The sequence below is a fragment of the Sinohyriopsis cumingii genome, chromosome 5 (genome assembly GCF_028554795.1).
Source record: "Sinohyriopsis cumingii isolate HCF-2022 chromosome 5, ASM2855479v2, whole genome shotgun sequence".
Lineage (NCBI taxonomy): Eukaryota > Metazoa > Mollusca > Bivalvia > Unionida > Unionidae > Sinohyriopsis > Sinohyriopsis cumingii.
The window spans coordinates 68,998,830-69,019,944 of record NC_142965.1 but is presented as its reverse complement, the minus strand read 5'-3'; the positions used below and the strand labels follow the sequence as shown (position 1 = coordinate 69,019,944).

The 21,115-nt window shown below is 38.4% G+C and overlaps 1 protein-coding gene across 1 annotated transcript in view; it reads left to right on the top strand.

Annotated features, from left to right (window-relative positions):
• The window catches only part of LOC149799378 (uncharacterized), a 54,388-nt gene that overhangs the window by 20,607 nt on the left and 12,666 nt on the right, over positions 1 to 21,115 (top strand). Inside the window, exons 4-8 of the mRNA XM_089958711.1 lie at positions 7,704 to 7,774; positions 10,628 to 10,697; positions 11,293 to 11,366; positions 13,069 to 13,123; positions 15,742 to 15,845. Coding sequence (XP_089814837.1) covers positions 7,704 to 7,774; positions 10,628 to 10,697; positions 11,293 to 11,366; positions 13,069 to 13,123; positions 15,742 to 15,845 — 374 coding nt within the window. The remainder of the gene's footprint in view (positions 1 to 7,703; positions 7,775 to 10,627; positions 10,698 to 11,292; positions 11,367 to 13,068; positions 13,124 to 15,741; positions 15,846 to 21,115) is intronic.

The following is a 21,115-nucleotide window of genomic DNA, read 5'->3' as shown; positions in this document are numbered from 1 at the left end:
CGATGCCTCTTTCAAAGTATTCATCTTGTTCGCTCGGTCTTGGTAGTCACGATGAACTATCGATCTTGCCTAGGGTTCCTTTTTATATACAGACCAATACCAACGTGACCGTACGGTAAGGTGAAATGATTGGGAAGTCGAACTCGCTTCTGGTACACGATTTGATAGACTTTTTCCAAGGGTCGACTGACGATGTGGTGAGTGGGTAAACGTACAATCTTGTTCGGTTGATAGGTGGTCACTTTAAAGTTTCCATCCTCTCCCGATTGCAAGGCTTCTTTCAATACCCCAAAGTTGACCACTCGACTGGTACGATAATTCAGAGTCAGTCCTTTCACTTTGCACGTCGTGTGCACTTCTCCTTGTTTGTCCCGGTATTCGTAGCCGTAATTTTTGGGACCGCCACTGACGAAACTTAGAATCTTGTCGTCGGGATGCTCGTCTGTCCAGGCTCCTAAACGGTCTCCTTCGATGTTAGGGTGATGTTGAATCGGGTGATGGATGTAAATGCAACTGTCCGTGTCAAAGTACAGGACGCGTTCTTCTAACAGTTCTAAAGCTTCGTACAATTTTAAGCGAGCATGGGCTGTCACGTAAGCCGCAATGATGGCATTTCCAAAAGGGTCGTCTTGTACAAAGTCCAGATCTTCTTCGTAATTGACCAAGATCAAATCCTCTCGAACGACGTCCACGTGTTTCATGTATTTGGTTTTGTCGTGAATCATCTGGAAGTAGCGGGAAGGTTCTGTCAAATATTCCGTCTTGGGTAAACACGGTCGTTGTGCCATTTTACCCCACAAGCAATTTAACATCACTTTGGCAAACGATCGCCTGCCTTCGTTTTTCTCGATGTGGTCTAAAGTGATGCCTTCTTGTTCGTAGTATTTCTCTTTGAATTGTATTTGGTCTTCGGGAGTGTGACACCAGGAAGGATAGCCACTGGCTTCTTGCTTCAGTTTCAAAAAGGCATCCACGTAGTCTGCGAAAATGCCTTTCTGCGTGGGGTCACCCTTGCGGTATTGTTGTGTCTTGGGAAAGTGGCAAATTTCGTACACTTCTAACAGTTGGTATCCCATGTCCAGAGCTTTGAACAATTCCACGCTGACCCAGGTTCCCGTCAAGGCCCGTTCTTCTTGGGTGTGCTGACAAGGTTGGTCTTGGTTGCACGTTTCGGCACAAGTACGGCACAAGGGAAACATCAGTTTGCCTTGACAATGGTGAGGTAAGACGGGATGGTATAGGTTCGTGGGAGGCAAAACTTTACACTTGATCAAGCCTTCGTATTGTCGAATGTTGACCAGGTCGATGTGTTCCGTCAGCAATTGCGGGTGGCCTACAGGAAAGCGACAATATTTGCACACGTAGGGATACAGCGAACACACGTCCAAGTATTTGATTTCTTCTCCTTTCTCTTCGTCGGCTTGGTACAGCAAACAGGTGGCATTGGTCCTTCCTCCGTACAAACTATCCCTCGGGTTCAGCGGGTCCATGAACTGGTAACTTTCCACGAGGCGTTTAAACTCGGGATCGGTTTTCATACGGTGATCGTACTCGTGTTCCCACATTTCCACCACTTGGTATCCTTGCTGTTCTAACTTTAGGCGTCGCTGACAAGTGTCCTGGTACAAGTCTTCCATGGTTCGTTGTAAAAACTGATTTTTAGTGCCACGGTCAGGGTAACAGACGGGACATCCGTGAAATAAGCAACCGTTAAACTCGTACACGATCTTGGGGTTTTCTAAGTCCCAGCCATCGACCGAATACGTTCCGATGGTCTTTTCGCCCCCTCCGTTGCGGGCATGCTGAATCCACTTGTCTTCCTTGTCGCACAAGTAATGTAACCAGCGTAGGGCTTTCACCGAGTATTGACGTTTGACATAGTGGGTCGTTTGAGGGCTGATGACAGCCACGGTGTTTTCAGGCATGAATCGTTGTCGATACACTAAGGAACACGCTTTGGCAATGGTGCAAGCTTCTTTCAAAGGATCGACCCCTCCGTGTTCCATGAACAGTTCTCGAAATTTTCCACAGCAACGCCGTAAAATGTCCACGTCGGAACGACAATACTTTAGCATTTCTTCCTGAAAGTCGAAAGGGTCCGAGGCGTGAGCCTGGTACCAAGCGTAGAAAGCTTCTCGTTGTTCGGTACGCATGTTGTCGGGGTCGTAATAGTGAGCCTCAGGCAAATGGGGTAGAACGGCGTGTTGATTGGCTTCCGTATTGAAAAAGTGTGGAAAGTACCCTTTAGCCATTTCTGTCATTCCAAACGTTTTAGGCATTCGACTCAAAGGCATGGCCAAATAGCTCATCGAATCTTTAAACTGCACTTGTCCCACTTGCATGAAAATGATTTTGGCTCCGTTCAAAGTCACTTTAGGACGCTCGGTGCCTTGTTCCGTATAGTACCTCAAAAGAAACTGTCCATCGTATCCGGAGAAATTGTGAGCCATCACCGTGGCATGACGATGACAATCTCCGTAACGTTCGATGTCCTCTTGGCTCCACGTCTTGTCGATGGGGTCTAAGACCCATTGGGCAAAATCGGCTAACGTGTTCGGTCCCCGAAAGATTTTTTCACGCCCTCCAGGAATCTTGCTGCAATGAGGGCAATGACTGAAGATAGGTTCTTGAATGCACTTCTTGCACGCTCGATGAGCCACGCAGAAATTAGAGATGTGAATGCCGGTCTCTTGCATGCATTCGAAATCGAAAAAGATGAAATTGCCTTTCTTCTTGTGACCGTCCTCTTTCTCTGGTGGGGGTTGGTATTTTTGCACGTAACATTGGTGTTCCAAGTCCACGATGTGGTGACAAATGTGACATTTTTTCTTTCCTGAACATACGTGTGCCTTGGTATTATTGGTACGTATGACTTGTTCACACGTAGAGCACAATCTCAGCAGTTGACAAGCACATTTCTTCTGTGAACCTTGCGTCTTCAGATGTTGTTGGTAACAGGTAGGGCTGACAAACGTGCGCAGACAAGTTGAACAAGGCACTGGTTCTTCGCTCAGACAGGGTGAAGAGGCCAAACATCCTGTGCATTTCGATCCACAATGCTTGTGTTGCTCTCGATTGTTATAACCATGGTCACATTTCTCACAGTAATAACTGTATCCCAGGAATCCAGTGATAGTGGTAATCGTATCGAAATGGTCATCGTGATAATAGACGTGAATGTATTTTCCGTCCTTAAAGTCTTGCCCTCGAAACAATAGAGGTCCGCGCACTTCTTGAGGGTGCACTTTCAAGATGTATCGTGGAGCTAGGACATCTTGCAATTTTTGCATCTCAGGAATGCCACAGGGTGTGTCTTTGGACAGGCCAGCTTGTTGCAACAGGAGTTCTGCTTCGTTTCGTTGTTTGGCTCGGTCCGATTGTTGAATAGTGTTCCAGGTTCTTTTCCATTCTACCGTGTCGTTCTTGTTGGCATAGGTTCGTCCCACCACGATGGCACGGGCTAAACACATCTGGTCATGAGGGTTGCGAATTCGGACGAGACTCTTTTTGGTGTTGCGAAGGTCGTCCACCAATAACATCTTTTTGCGTCCAGTCCCTTGAGGAGGAGAGACGTGGGTCATATCCAGTGTGGCTTTACCATCGGTGATGTCAAACTGGTCATTAGATTGTTGCACGTGTTGAATCTTGTCCATGACTTTGGAAGCAGTCAATTCTGCCGGGGTGCTAAACTCGATCCAAACAGGGGATTTCAAACCGTTGTGTTGTATGGAAAGTCTCAAGCGATCGTCTTCTTTGGGTTGACATTGTTGCTTGAGTGAAGTGAGCAAAGAATCCCACACCCCAGTGATGAACACTTCTGCTTTCTCTAACGGCACTTCAGCCTTGAAATCTTTAAACTTCACCGTGTATTTGTAAGCCGTGGTTCTAAATTTTCTAGAGGAGCGCTTTTCCGTCTCTCGAATGGAATAGTACTTTTCAGGGTTGACTAAGGGTGGTGAACTTGGTTTAGAGGGTTCGGATTCTGGTTCACTCATGTCCTCTTCAAAATCACTGGCATGAATTTGTGCCAAGATTTCAGCCCTGGTACGAGGCGATAGATCACGTTTCTGCCTCTTACTTCTTTCTTCTTCTTCTTTCTTCTCGAATGAATGGGATCGTTTCATCTTGAAAGCAAAAAGTCAAATGACTCAAGTTCAAACACCATAAACTACTTTATAGTCATGGCAGACCAGCGTATATAAAAGGGTGTGTGTCTTGTCCTTTCACTATTCATTTCACTCTCAAGCCGAGCACAACGATGGAAGAGACTAACCAGATGGAACGTTTCGTCAGAGCTTTGCGAGGGGTCATTAGAAAATTCTCTTCAGACCAGCCTACGGACTACTCTCCTTCCTTTAGAGATAAAAGTCAAGATACTTGCTATATCTGTCAGAAGAAAGGGCATTGGTCTTCAGAGTGTCCAGACCGTGAAAAAAGAACAAAAACAGGGACTAAAAAAGACAAAAGTCAAGATACCTGTTATTATTGTAAAGAAAAAGGACATTGGTCTCCAGATTGCCCAAAAAAGAAACAAGAGGAGTCAGAAGAAAAAAAGGATTCTTCAGAAGAAGAGAGGGATTCTTCGAAAGAAGAGAAGGATTCTTTAGAGGAAGAAGAGGAAGAAAAAAGACAATTCTATTTACAAGAGGCAAAGAAACAGGAGAAGAAGAAAAGAAGAAGGGAAGAAAATGAGGAAAAGACGGTGAAGAAATTCAAAAAACAGAGAGACTAAACAAGGAGAAAGAAGAAGTCAATGAACTTTTAATTAAAGTGTTGTGTTGTGAATTGTGAATTGAATTGTAAAAAAATGGAGAAAAGAATAAATGAATGATATAAGGTAAGTGTCTTTGAGTTATGATTTTAAAATAAGAAGCTACACTCACGCACTCATACACAGACACGTACTATAAGGTAAAATGGGTGGGTTTTTTTGAGTTATTGGCAAATTGAAATTGTATTTCTTTTCGAGAAATGTGGGTGGCCCTGAAAAGGGCCTTTTTTGGTGTAGGGGTGAGTTTAAGCAATCAACTTTAACTGCCTTATGCCTTTGCCACGGCCAAGGCCTACTTCTGGACTGCGTAATGTTGATGATGATTGGGTTGAAATCACTAAGGGTGGTACGGTAGGCTTAGTCACAGGGTTGACGTGTTTAGCTCGGGAAGATCGTATTCTCTTCGGTCGTGATAAAGAAGTCTGATACATTTGTTTCAGACTTCTTAACTCCGCTAAAATGTCCAACAGTACCGTGGCCGTTTGATTTTCACCCTCTTGTTTCTTTGCTGCTACTTCTTCTTGCTGTTGCTGCTGTTGTTTTTTTCTTACCTCTTCTTCTTGTTGCTGTTGCTGTAGGAGAAAAGCTTGTTCCGCTTCCTTTTGTCGTTGCATAAATTTCTCCAATTCTTCTTTCTGTCTCTGTCTAAAATTCTCCACTTGCGGTAATGAAGAAGGTAACGAAGGTTCCGGAACAAATTCTTGCGAGGAGAGAAAATCCACAAAATCCCAATTCACTTCTTCTGAAAGTAAGTCCGAGTTCCCTTGGGCAGTCTCCCCTGCTGGTGCACCCCAATGGATCGTTTTCTGAGTTTCCGTCATGTTGAATCACTGTCGCATAGATTGACTGCACACAAGCGCTAGCGAATCTATATTGACTACGTGACGTCACAGACTGCTCTCTTCGGATTGGATGCGGGCTGACTGAATTCTGTAACGCGTGTTCGGATTGGTGAATGAACTCAATCCGTTTCAATCCTTCCTGTCCCTATAAATAAGCGCCGTTCACTGCATTGATTCACCTATTCTCGGAGCCTCAACATGTGGACAGACGTTAAATCTTCAACCCTTGTGTCAACAATGATGTTCAGGACGGACATGCTCATGTATGTCCGATCCAAGTGGACCGTTGTCCACAGGACCAACAGCAGCCTGTGGATAAGAAGAGTCTATATAGAGAGACAAGGTTGCCTCAAGAGGACTCTGATGTATGGCCCTGCTGTAAGACGAAGTTTGAGGACAAGAAGATGTCGCAAATGCCCTTTATGTTAAGGGCATATTAACATAAACCAAAGGCCCTTTTCAGGGCCAGTCATATTTCTCGAAAAGAGATAGCCTTTCCATTGCCTACCCCTTTTTTAATTTTTTAATTTTTTTTAAAAAAATATAAAAAAAATCCCATGTTCAATTTCCCTTGACGCTATAAAGGCCCACTTTAGTGAAAGCCCTTGACGCTATAAAGGCCCACCCTGTTTAATTTCCTTTGACGCTAAAGTGCCCCACGATTTTTTCTTTCTCCATGTTAATTTCCCTTGACGGTAATCTTACCCACGATTTTTCTCCATGTTAATTTTCCCTTGACGGTAATCTTGCCCAAGGGGTCTTGTAATGCTAATTCCCATTGACCGTAAAGTGCCCCCCTTCACTACTACTGTACATGTAGCAAGCACTGGCTACATAGTCTAGAAATAGGTAGAAACTCATTTGCAGGACTGTACATGTAGCAAGCACTGGCTACATAGTCTAGAAATAGGTAAAAAAGTCATTTACAAGACTGTACATGTAGCAAGTACTGACTACATTGCCTGGAAATATGTAGAAACTCATTTGTATGAACAAGACACCATTTGAACTTCTCTTCGGAGCTTAATTAGTTCACCTATCGTCAAAGTCCTGCACACTCACTAGTTTGGTAATCAGCAGGCAAAATCAGCAATACATATCCTAGTGGTGTACCCATCTTCATGCATTTCTGACAAGATGGATCAGTATTGCTCATGGAGCCACCTGTTTTTATTGCTAGAAATGGACTTCTGTTCATGGGTAATCAATATTGGTAATTGTTCCTGTCAATTTTGGACACTTCATCTCAAAGTCATCTGTGGGATCCAGTGTAAGCTCTAAAATGGTATTTCAGAAATATTGAGCCATTGCAGTGAGGGAAATCACACTTCATTTTACCTACAAAAGAGGGTAAGGACAATATATCAGTTTGGACACTTTTATCCTGAAAAATATTAAGCTGTCTGTACTATATTTCGAACTAAACCCATACCAATGAATTTACTTCATGTATTGGCCCTTTAAGTTAGTACAGTCACCACAAACATTGCAGCATTTGAGTGAAACTGTTCTGCAACTGTGATATTTTGTTTGTTGGTTTTGGGGGAGGTGTGTTAAAATTTCAAACAGTAAAAAAGTAGCATCAGGTTTCATAATGAGTTCATGATATAGTACTGTAAGTCAGTGGATGCATTACAATTGCAGAAAACACCCATTCCATAAAACACTAGATTTAGTGACTGCCAACTCTTTGTGCATAATGCATTGCAATACATTATAACTATTTGCCGTTTCTTTATAGTGAAAAAATATTATCTTATGTGCTTAGTTGCTTTTATACCCTAGCTTTTGCAAATTATCATTATTCAGTATTCATGAAAAGAGGAGTTAGTATAATTACATGTAACTAATGCAATACAGAGAGTATTGCTCCCCATTCAAAGAGTACCTGCTTTGCCCAGTACACAAAGTTGATAGCATTCAATACAACTAAGCAGATGATCTTTTTTCAGCACTTGAACACTTTATTTTCATTTAAGATCACTAGTTTTCAGTTGTATTCATGGGAATAATTGACTGTATCCTAATTTTCCTAACAGTTTTCATTATATTATGTGAACATTTCATGCTAGTTTTTAATTCTTCTAAAGGTCTGATGATGGTGGTGCCACTTCAGAAAACCAGTCATCGGAATCGGAGAGTGACACAGACTCCTCAGAAGGTTAGAAACAGCAAAATATGCCAATGAATGAATTACCAGAAATGCAATAACTCTAGAGCGTAGCATTTTCTTTACAACTGTGTTTCAATTCAAGATTCTGCCACTTTACAATAGAAGCATTATCGATTGGTTGTGAGATTTTAGTAACAAGTGGTTATAAAATGATGCGATGGGTTTAACTCATTTTTCAGCACATGATAGGCTATACATGGCAGGCAGTATATTTGGTGGAGGTAGAACTGCAGAAAACTGCAGGAAGAGCCACTGATTCATGGGTGTGTGTACGTGTTTAATTTGGATTTTTAATTTACCTTTAAAAGCATTCAGTCATATCACTACGATGTCTGTATTGTTGCAGTTTATATGATGTCTAGCACACGGGCATCATGCCACAGATATGTAACATGATGTCCCAACCAGTCACATTATCCTGACACCAGGCTGACCAGTCCTAACACTAACCTCTTAATGCTGAGTGCCTGACTTATGGGAAGCTACTGGTAAGCTTTCTCACATACCTACATTGGTCGAGCCTGAGACTCGAGCCTGCACAGACAAAGGTGATATGTCAGTGATCTTTAAAGGTGACCACATGTCCACCCGGGGCTCCAGTTACAAACTAATGAAGCTTGTTACAAGTAAAATTTGTACACATTCAGTAGTGGACACATTCTGTGTGTCTGACAATTAAGATGGCATGCTTTCTGCATGTTGCCCAAGACAAAATTGCCTAGCCATACATTGGAAATTTTGATGAACAAAACATTAAAACACCCAACATTAATTACAACTGGTGTTAGGTAATTGGAGTTTGATGATTCAGCAGGATTGTTTGTATGCCATTGCGAACTTTTCAGTCATCTGAACTAATACAATGTCTTTTGAGGATTTGATTTTGTTCTCTGTGTGATGATCATTTTTTTCATGCAGTTAATTATCCAGGTAATGAGTTTAAATAATTAGTGCAAGGGTAGAAACAAATTTGTTGAAAGCCTATGGTCATTTCTTAGCAACCAGCTGAGCCAATCAGATTGCCAAGCAGATGTTTTTGGTTAGATAATAAATTACTGCATTTGCCTCCAGTGTTACTGTAATCAGAATTATTCAGCAACTTTTGTATAATCAGTCCAAATTGCACATAGTGCTTGTCTCACAGACATTGCTGTTGTTGAAAAATTTCATGCATATAAACACTTATTTAATCTGTTTGAGATTGTCAAATGCTATCTGTCAGTTGACCTCCCATGACAATAAACTTATCAATAATTTAAGTTTACTCAAATGTATAACATTATGGTTTATGTGATTATTAAATCCGCACCATTAATCGTGTGTCTAACCTATCAGAATGTAAACCTTCCTTGTTGGATTCTTGTTTATCGATTGCATTTCAGGCTGATAGGAATGCAACAACAGTTGTGATTTGTTTGACTCTTTATTCTTGCCTTATACTTTTAGTTTGTCTTAACAAACAGAAACAAAAGTTATGTACTTTGCCATGAGTGCCCATTTCTTCAACAGACCAATGAAAACGCATTTAATTAGATCATAGGAATTTGGTTATGTTGAGTCAGCAATGTGAGGTAACTACCTTATGTTGGTGTGTTGACAAAAGATGAAAATTCTTGAGTCTTGTTTCTTTAAGACTGAGCAGATGATATTATTGACTACTTAATCAGCTGAGTTCCAACACAAGTCAATTAATGTAGCTTCTTACACATAGAAAATAACCCTCAACTGATAACATATGGTGGTAATTCAGGCTGTTTACCCAGAGAGATGATTTAGTGATGCGATTTTTTTTACTGAAAGAAACAAAATTCCGGTTTAATTTTTAACATTTCATCGTAGTATTTTGTGGTTGCAAAGCCAGGTTTTGGCAGGGAAAAATAGCTCCTTGGCATCAATGTTTTAGCTTCAGGACAGTGAATTTCTCTGCCTATGTAGTGTTTAACTGTATATATTAAAAGTTGCCTATGTAGTGTTTAACTGTATATATTAGAAGTTGTGTATAATAGATATTAAAGGAAAGGTGTTTGTTTTCGATATGCAGGTGTCCTTTATAAGGTAGAGTCTTAATAGCTTTATGTTTGCATACATTTATACATGCATGTACTGTATTGTTTTCTTGACAGTAACACAAAGAAATTTACTGCATCTAACTAAATTAACATAAGACCATACTTGATGACAAGTCCACCTCTTTGGTATGTTATTTTAGCTCATGTCTTTTTAAATAATAGGATGATACTGTACATTCAGTTTGTTTCTTGTTTTATTGTGCTTGTTTAGGGAAATATACTGGCCAAGTCAGAATGTTGTATTGTGCTTCTGTTTGGTAATAAGTGAGATGTTTTGAAGTGACAGAAACATGTTTGGAGCAGGTAAATGGAGTACAGATGCCCCCAAAGCTAAATTAATCCAGCATTTCAGGTTTATCTGTGCTTGTGTTCAATATGAGACAGTATTGGACAGTTGTAAATAACACTATTTAACAAGATGTAATAAATGATGTCACATGATAAAAGATGTCCTTAATGAAAGTTTTGAATTGGCATTCCATTGTGTGCCCTTAGTAAACACACAGACTGGTGCAAATTGACATTATATCTTTTGAGACGAATTGCAGTTATTATTTTTTAATCTTGTTTCAGTCCCAGAAACATTTTGTATCTATACAGGCTATTTTTAGTTTAGCATTCTTTTTCCTCAGGCAGGGAGTACATTTACTATAACACAGATTTTAAGATTAGGTCACTGTTTAAAAACCATTTGCTCTTAGAAATATTTTATAGTGATTATGTCCAGGACAGGAGCAGTTTTGATTGCTCTATAATGTTATTTATTTTTCAGGTGAGAGAAAGAAGAGGAAGAGGAAAAAGGCCAGCAAAAAGAAAAAACATAGAAAACACAAAAGGAATAGGTATTTAATTTTCATAAGGGTTAGAAAGCATGAAATGAATAGGCATTGGTCTCTTTGTTTAGCTGTAAGATACCTGTATTTTCATAAGCAGAAATTGGAATTGGGATTAGGTCTGTTTAAATTAAGATTGCATTGATGTAATTTTTTAAAGTTCTCTTGCAGTGTCAACTGGCAGTAGGTCCATTCAAATAGAGTACTATGTCACAATTTACACCATTAATCAAACGGGGGAAAATTGGCCTTTATTGGGAGGTGGTGTCATTTCAGAGGATACTCATTGACATAGTAAGGGGAATACATAAATGTGGCTGCTTTTTGAGAGTGGTCTTTGTTTTGGCATGATTGGAATGAGAGATTTTAATTTAGTTAGTTAAAACAATATCAGATTGGCTTATAAAGATGTATGGTGTTCTATTATATCTGAGAATGCAAAGTAATGAGTTGATTTTTTAAAAGTTAAAAATAAATGTTTATGAGTCGGAATATTTATATCATGTAAACAGCAGTCCAAATCATGGAAATATATGTACACTTATAAGACATACAAATAATGGAACAAAATTTTTTCAAATCAGTAATTGTTTGTATTTTGAAGGTCAGATGAAGATGCATCGTCAGAAATTAATACCAACAACTCTGATTCCGATACTAATTCAGACTCATCAGAAGGTGAGAAAAATCATTCTCTTCCAGTTTCTATATCCCGGCCATATCTGTGAAGTGTGCACAGAGTGTCTCTATATCCCACCATGTCTTGTCCTATCAAGGTCTTTGCCAATTTAATTTCTGCTCAGTAACTTTTGAAAGACTTCATGCTTTGAAACCAAGTTAGGTTTGAAGCTTTGCCTTAGAAGACAAAGGTCAAGTCCGATATTTAGAATGTGTATATCAAATTGACAGCACTGTGTCCCAGTTTAATTTTGAACTTTACCCTTTATTAATTACATCATCAGGGTCATTCATGTTGTACATTTCCTGTCATGTTTAGACATTTGTATTTAAGTAAGTAAAGATATCCTCTTGCTATATTCCCTATGTTTTTTGTTTTCAAGGAAATGAATGTAAAATATGTTTAATTAATTCCCACAAATAATAAACATGAGATGTCACACATACTGAATGTTAAATATTGCCTAGATAAAATGTCAAGTCCAAAGAAATTGAATATTGTAAAAAGCAAAGTTTTCACCATTGATAGTTGGCACATGTGTAGTGCATGATTTGCATATGTATGAATTATGTTTTACATATGTGGACAACATTCACTATATTTAACATGTCTAACAAAAGCATGTGGCAACTTTGCACTAGACATAATTAAGGCAGTTTCAGGTCTTAAGATGTGATATTATTTGGTCATTGGTGCTCAGCTATAATTGTTATAGGACAAATCTTCCTTTGTTATCTGTGAAACCCAATTGAGAATTTAATTATATATTTTTAATGACTGATGTATTTGGTATTTGATTATAATTTTCTTTGTTTGGTTATTCATCACCATTCCCCTAATTTATTTGAAACTTGATCAACATTGCACTAAATTATTTGGTAACTCATTTCCATTCTCCTAATTTTTTTGGTAATTAATCACATTTCCTTTGAGAATAATAATCTCACTTAGTTTGCAGAATCCATGTATTGATGGGAACACAACTGAAAGGAATTTAAAATATCAATCTTACTGTGGGGTTTATAATCTTTCCTTTTTGTTGTGTTAAATGTTTGATTTTAGTGTTCTTGATGCTTATAGACTTGGATAAATTTTAATTCCTCCAAGCTCATTGCATTATGTTCATTTTTTAAAATAGCAAATACCGATTGTGTTACTAATAATTGTGTTAAAAGAAAACATTTTGGCCTTACTAAAGTTAGTAACAATGTATGATCCACTAACCATTCGTTTTGATTATTTAATGTAAAGGGAGGCAACTCACAAGTAAGTTATTGTTTGATAGTATTATCGCTAAGGGATATTTTCCCCTGATGGTAATACTTGGAACAATAGTTGCAGATGCTTTTAAATGAAATCACAATAAAAGTTTCAAATAAATGCATCAAATGTTATTATAAATTCTTTAGTAACATAAAAACAGAAAATTTAGAAAAAAGGTTATCAAGATTATTTAGAAAAGTGTGTTTACATAGTAAAAAGGACTGTGAACAACTCTGGAGTTACGTGTTTCCATCTGAAAACTCTGGAGTTACATGTTTCCATCGGAAAACTCTGGAGTTACATGTTTCCATCTGAAAACTCTGGAGTTACACGTTTCCATCTGAAAACTTGTTACCAGTTCAAACCACTAAGTATTCGGTACTCTCATTAGGTCAGGTTTTTAGATTATAATAGTGAATTTTATTTTCTTTAATGCAGAGGAGAGAAAGAAGAGCAAGAAAAGAAAAAAGAAGCATAAAAAGCACAAAAAGAGGTGAGTAGTGACGCAATTCTTATTTGGTTTTCTTTGCCCTGTTTATTGATTTAGAGAAGTTTTGTGTTTCCTTGTCTTTTGTATGAGATTTTTGCTAGTGTATTTAGACTTACATATTTATGTATCTCTTTTTAAATGTTTTTTGAGCATTGATTCCTTGTGGCTTTGATATTTTTGTTTTCAAAATGTTTCCTAGTTCTCTCTCATTTTATCGTCTCTTACATGTTAAATTTTCTTGTTGCCAGTTTCTCTTATGCTACCCCTCTTTATTCTTTGTGTGCTATTGCCAGTTTCTCTTATGCTACCCCTCTTTATTCTTTGTGTGCTATTGCCAGTTTCTCTTATGCTACCCCTCTTTATTCTTTGTGTGCTATTGCCAGTTTCTCTTATGCAACCCCTCTTTATTCTTTGTGTGCTATTGCCAGTTTCTCTTATGCTACCCCTCTTTATTGTAACATGTGCATCTTCTCTGACCATTGCATCCATACATGAATATAAGTTCATTCTGGGAAGTTTGTCAGCAAGATTACACAAAAATAGGGGCCCTGAGTGGCCGAGTGGTCTAAAGCGCTCTTCGTTATGGATCACTGCCATCTCATCTCTGTCTGCGGCAGTTCAAGTCTAAGATTCAGCCAATGTGGGTATGTGAGAAAGCTTGCCAGTAGCTTCTCGAGGGTCGGTGGTTCTTTCCGGGGTTTTCCCAGGTTCTTCCTCCACCATTAATACTGGCCGCCATGTATAGCCTATCGTGTGCTGAAAAATGGCGTTAAGCCCCACGACAACAACAACAACAACACAAAAATAATTCAAGGGAGACAAATGAAATTTGGCTAGCTTATTTGTATACATATGTAGATAATCTTGTTAGAATTGTTTGTTAGCATGATAAAGCAAAAGCCAGGTTAAGTAGACCAGTGAAATTGTATGACTGTATTAGTTTTCAGTTATAGATGACTTGATTAGAAAATCATGCCAAAATCCTCTCTAGCACAGTTCCAGAAAAAAGCACATGCAGTAGAGAAATGAAATTTTGTATGCACATTTATATTGACATATATATGACCCGATTACATTTTTTTTGAAAATCTTGTCACTAATTCTTCAGAATGGATGATTATAACACGTGATTTTCACCAAACGTTTCTAATGGTTTTTGTTTGTCCTGAATGAAAATGGTGCTAATCTTATGTCCAGTATATGGCTGCAACTGTCAGTGGCAAATTTTAAAAGAATATCAGAGACAGTCTTTAACACTCAGCAGTTAAGAAGAAATGGAATTGTCTTGAATTCTTGGAAATTTTTTGGGACAGTAGAGCATCAGTTCCTTTAAGGCACACTTGTTGCAGGATTGAAAATTGTGAATCGGTGTTACTCTAAAGGGAGATAATCAGAGAAGGATCAGCATTGTTATGCCAATCTTTATACTGATTTGGTTTCTCCAAGCTCTGTTGACTTTGAAATGTATGTATATTGATGGTTATAGAGTTTTATTTGATATCAAATAACTTATAACTCCTGATAGTACAAGGACAGATTAGACCTTTCTGTAAATAATTTGCAAAGCTTGTTATTATTTGTGTACCTGCATCATTTATGTGGATGGTGGATATAGTGTTCCCAAGCCCTCCCCATCCCATCCCTTTACATCACATTAGATTTTATTAACATTTTCTTCTGTTTAATAATTTAAAACAGATAGCAGGGATTGAAATCAGTTTTAGTATATGGCTTTCATTAAGAAAGTCAGGTGTGATTTTTAACAATTTTTAAAATGAATGAATTGAGAGTAAAATTGTTTTCTGTTTCTGTTGAAGAAGACCAAGGCCAAGTTTGATTTTCACACTTTTCAAGCAAAATTTAGGAATTATGGCCCATGTGTGACACAGAACTTTGCTTGTCATTGCATCACTTTGGTAGGGGCATCCATCTCATACAGACACATGATTAGTCCACATTTTTTTTAAAGTTAGCTTGTTATGTATTTGCCAAGCTTAGTCTATCATGTATCTTGGAAAGATGTTATAGTAAAACCTGTCTTTAGTGACCACCATTTCTGTCAATAAAGGTGCTCTCTCAAGCAAGGTGGTCTCATTACAGGTCAAAACACTTTATACATTGATTAATCTGTGCAATTAAAATGTGGCCTTCCATAATGATTAGTCTTCCTTGGCAGGTTTTAGTGTACAGGATTTATAGTTTTCATGAAAACTGTAAAATTGTAAAATCATTAGCATAATATACACACTTTTTTAAATCTCATATTGAGACAGAAATGTGCTTATCATTTGAAGCATATAACATGAGTTGTATATAAACATTTTTTCAACATTTTAGTATTTTGTTAACCAACACAGTCTTATACTACCAGAATGAGTCTTCATGATGGATATCATGCCTTAGAAAAGTCGCCAAATGGCTTTGGTGGCAAAAGCAACACAGAGTATGCTCGATTAGATATCTACATTCACCTAATTCAGATTCGCACAAATGTCAGGAAGTTAAACTGATTGTTAATATAATGGGCCATCAAAAAGCATTTACTTTATTTATGGCAGGAAAAAGATACACAGATTTGCATCTTATCATTGGGTTCTGATTTAATGTTCTATTAATTCCAGCAAGAAGTTAAAGAAAGATAAGCAAAAGAAGTCCAAGAAGACAGAAGAATCATCAGATTCAGAAGAAAATGATGATGAAGAATTATTGTGGGTTGAAAAGAAAAGTAAGCTTTTTCTTCTTTAAATACGTTACCCAATCATACCTTAGGAAAACTAAGACTATCTCGCAGATTCAGACCTCCTAGATAATCCTTTATCCTTAAAAACAAAGCTAAACATTATCTGCCCACCTAGGTGGCATTCAGTCAGAGTGATCTTCCCTTGGCACAGGGATTGATGGCAAATGCCTTGAATATCCCAGTTACTACTTCTTCTCGTGCCGATATGCACACTCGCATCAAGAGTGATCTCGCAAAATCGAAAATTTTTAGAAGTAGGAAGTTCTACAATTACAAGTTGGAGGAGTCTTTACTTCTTTATAACACTATACCATTATCACACACTTTATAGTATAAATGTACTTACATGGGTAGCCTATGCAACTTCACAATAGTTATGACTAGTGTTATAATTTGTATGTGCATGCACAACTATAGTGGCTATAGAAAACTCTTTAACATTTGTATAATTCTACTCTAATATGACTGGGTACATACAGGTAAGTTTTCTTTGCCAATGCAGTCTTAGAATCCGTGCACCAAACCTCACTGAATTTACCTGTACAGACAATAACTGTTCCTTCCTACTGGTCGTATTATAAATTGATATAATGTACAGAAGATTCAATAGCTTTCATTAGACCATCTGCTAGCAATAATTTCCAGGTAAACATTATAAGGTGTAGTTCTGCACTGACATTGCGTTGTGCAGCACTACACATTTATACGTTCTGCTCCATTTGCCAGACAGATTAGACCATGCGCAATGTGAGATGCAAACTTTGCAAGTGCTTGAAGAATGCTTTTGTTATTCACCCCACTTGTATGCTGTGTTCCAGCTGTGAAGCTATCAACACATGTGAATTTTGTTCAGCATGGACTGAATATCAGTGGAATACTATGATTGGGGCACCTAAGTGGAAAGTGCAGCAGTGCACAGCTAATGATGAAGGCATGATAAGGTTATACATGCTTATGTATCCTCAGTGCAGATTTTTGTGTGGATAAGGGATATAAATCAATAAATGGTGCATCAGCAACAAAACTCTGAAAATCTAAACATTTAGAGACAATTCCAGCACCCCATTCACTGCCACAGGACTCATCGTTATTGGTGATATTGATTGCCACTTCAGGCTTTGACTTGATATCTATTGCTGAACAGCAAGAGAAAGAACAAGCAAAAGTTAAATCTCACACATCAGATACATCGACCCCATCCCAATATGATGAACTGGACAATATCCTTCCCACCAAGTTGGTCTATTTCCATTATGACATGACAGATTTCGCTTCACAGTTTTCTAAGACCTTTGCAACTAAGTTCATTACCAATGTTCATTAATAAATGTTTGTTTCATATATTGTAAATATGAAATATTTTGCATCATTTTTGCTGTATGGATCATTCCTCACCTTGACAATTTACATGATAGAATTAAGATGCATTGATATCTTTGTTAGATACTAATGATGTACACTTGTCAATACTGAAAGCTGACATGAAATACTGAAAATGTCCATGAAAATACTGAAAAGAATTTTGAGGAGGTTCACATGTCAGTGCAGTGTTCTCTACCTCTTCCTTCCTTAAAGATCACAATATGACAAAGCTGCGATCACAGCCTTTATCTTCTCATCTCCTTTTTAATGGCCAGATTGAGTTTGTTTGCAAACAAACCATCAGGGAGACTAATTTCCTTCCCCCGCAACCACAGCATCAGCACAGGGACATACAGGGAAAACAACATAAAGATGGCTGGAACTTGCCTTGGACACAAACCTCTGAAAAGCCTATTTGCAACAAGGTGGAATACCAGACTCCCAACCTTTTTGTCTCACCAGTCCAGGATCCAAAAGCCTGAGCAGTTGATGCACTATCCATATATTGGAATGACCTGAATGCATATGCTTGTCCTCCAACATCTCTAATTCCAAAGGTGATATAGAAAGCAAGGGAATCAGAATGTCACCTCATCCTGATTGGACCACTCAAATGGGAGAATTTGTGGATCAATGATCTCAATTTTGCAACTGAAATTCCCCAGAAATGTGAGATTTTCCCTTATCTGCTCAAACAACTATGATGGCACTTGTTTCATCCCAACCGAGAGCAGCATGTCTGGATTATATAAAAAAATGGCCCTTTGAAATAAAGAGTTCTCACAACCAGTCATGGAGAGAATTACTCAAGTAAGAAGGCCCTCCACTCTGAAAGCATATGAAGGCAAATGGCAAATTTTCCACACAAGAATACATTATAACTCTGCAGGCCTCGATACCACAAATAGCCAACTTTCTCCTCAAGCTCTTCAAAAAGAAAAAGTTAGCACCAACAGTATCGATCACTGATCGCTGACACCTTTTGTTATCATGGAAGAGAGAATATAGGACAAAACAAAGACTTATCTGACCTTCCCTCCAAGTTTGATTATGCATGGCCAAAAATGTTGGCTCAGTGCCTAAAGTGGAACATATGTTGGTACTAACCTGACTGAACAAGACACCATTTTAACTGCTTTCAAGGGCATCATTGACTCAACCTTTCATATTAGACCTGCTTCCTCACTGCATTAGCGATGGCAGGCACAATCAGCAAAATAATGCCCAATCATTGGACATGAACTACATGCAGTTCTGACAATCTTGGTCAGTTTCACTCATGACAATACCCACTTTCATTGCCAAGAACTGGCTCCCATCCATGGGTAACCAGACCTTTATTATGAAATCAGTGTCTACTCTGGACACTACTGCTCAAGGCTACCTACAGGCTCCAATGCAAGCTGGTACCTAAATAGGACAGAGGGAGATCACACCTCTCCTCTCAAAAAAGAACAGGAAGATATATCAGCATAGACACTTATTTTCTTGGATAATGTGGGTTATCCTTCACTCTGCATATTGAAAAACAACCCCAGCTCAGTTGAATTTGTTACACATTTTGGCTCATGAGGTTACAGCAGTTGCTCCAAGCATAACACTTAAGTGGAACTGTTCTCTGACATTATCCATGCTATGGGATAGAGATTGGAATCCACATTCTCCAGCTTTTATGAAAAAGATTTTTCATTCCAAAGGGCTCACCTTGGTCTAGTGGCACGATTTCTACTGGAATTGCAGGAGAGGAAATTTTCCCTATTCAAACTGCTCTCAGACAGATGGAGTCTTTTCCAGTCAGGTTATCTAGAAGCTGTCTCGCATACCTTTGTGGATCAGAGATGGCCTCTCCAAGGTAAGGAGATGTATCTCCCTCCAGCTGTTATCTATTTTCCTACTATATTATGATCAAAAAACTTATCTAAAGAAGAAACCAACTTTTTCTAGTTAAATGTTTTTTTGATAATACTTACCCAGTCATAATACACATACACCCTCCCAGCCTCCCCACAGTTACATCACATAGAAAGCATATTGTATGCTCCAGTGGTAACTGAGATATTCATGCGATTTGCCACCAATCCCTGTGCCAAGGGAAGATCGCTCTGACTGACTGCCTCCTGTGGGCAGATAACTTTTAGCCTTTTTAGCTAAAAGTGTTATCTGGGTGGGCTGGATATGCGAGGTAGTAGTAGTTTTCCTATGGTGTTATGATTGGGGAAGTATTATTGAAGAAACATTTTACTAGAAATACATAGTTTTAGTGTCTGTCTTACGTTGCAAAATTTGTTCACTTAACTGTTGAGCCCCCATCCCCCCGTGAAGCTTGATATAGTCATCAATTTTGCCCACATACTATATTAATCTCAATATTGAAGCTTGTCTGGCAGATTTCTCATACAGGCATGGCAGCCTCTCTTAACTGATCAGCCAAGGGAATGGAATGTGTATTCACTTATGTAGAATGGCTATCCATGCTGCTGGTTGATCTTGGTCTGCGCTGTTTACACTTTGTACAATTTTGGACATATTGTGAGGTCTGATTTGCGATTGCACATTGCATTATTTCACAACAGAATATATATATATATATATATGATTTCCTTGTGAGGTCAGTTTTCTTTGGCTGACATGATGTCATGAGATTTGCAAGTAATTAAAATTCTGTACCATCATGATGTCATTGTGTATTTGAATTAACTGAAATGGCTTTTTGTTGTGTGGACACAAATTGTATCTGCAAATGGAATACACTCCACCCCAGTTGATCTGTGTTGTGGTGTTCCACAGGGGTCTGTTCTTGGACCTGTTCTCTTCATTCTGTACACTCAGCCGCTCTCAAGTATCATAGATCATCATCCAGTGTCTCACCAATTGTACACTGATGACACCCAAATATACAAATCTAGCCACCCAACTGAAGTTGATGCTACCATCCAAGGTGTAGAGAGGTGCATTTCTGATGTGAAATCATGGATGACATGTAACAAGCTGCAGATGAATGATGATAAAACTGAGACTTTTATGATCACAACACAAAACTTTCTCATTCATATCCTTTACCTCAAACAATAAATATCAGCAGCGCCAACATTATATTCACACAATCAGTACGAAACCTAGGTGTTACTCTGGACAGTACTCTCACATTGCACCAACATGTCATGAACATATGCAAGGCTGCATATCTTGAGCTGAGACGTATCAGCTCAATTCACAAATATCTTTCAGTTGATGCCACTAAAACACTTGTGTGTTCATTAGTACTTTCAGACTGGACTATTGTAACTCAATTCTGTATGGTTCATCTCAATATCTACTCCAGAAACTTCAAAAAGTTCAAAACACAACTGCTCGGATCATACTTAGAGTACCACGATCAGAACACACCTCCCCACTGCTCTGTACCCTACACTGACTATCCATTCGATCCAGAATCAAACACAAAATTTGTTCTCTGTGCTACGTTTCACTGTCGGACTCTAGTCCAACATACCTATCCGATCTCACCCATTTGTACACACCAGTAAGATACTTACGCTCCTTTTCTGACAATCGTATACTCATTATTCCCACTATGAAAACAAAGTCATATGGACAGCGTTCTTTTGCATGCCAAGGCTCAGCAACATGGAATGAATTGTCCACTGAACTTAGACACAAAGACACAGTGATCACATTCAAGAGGGCTCTCAAAACTCACTTATTTTGACTGCAAGAACAAACTTAAAGACCTAATAATGTTTCCTACCTTAAATATTCTCAGCATGTTTTTTATTTTTTAATGTTTTTCTAATTGCATGGTGTTTGTTTTTGTAATAATATTATTATATGTTTTTTATCTTAAAGGTGTTGTCTAATGTTGTAAAGCGTTTAGAGCTTCTAAAGATTAGGCG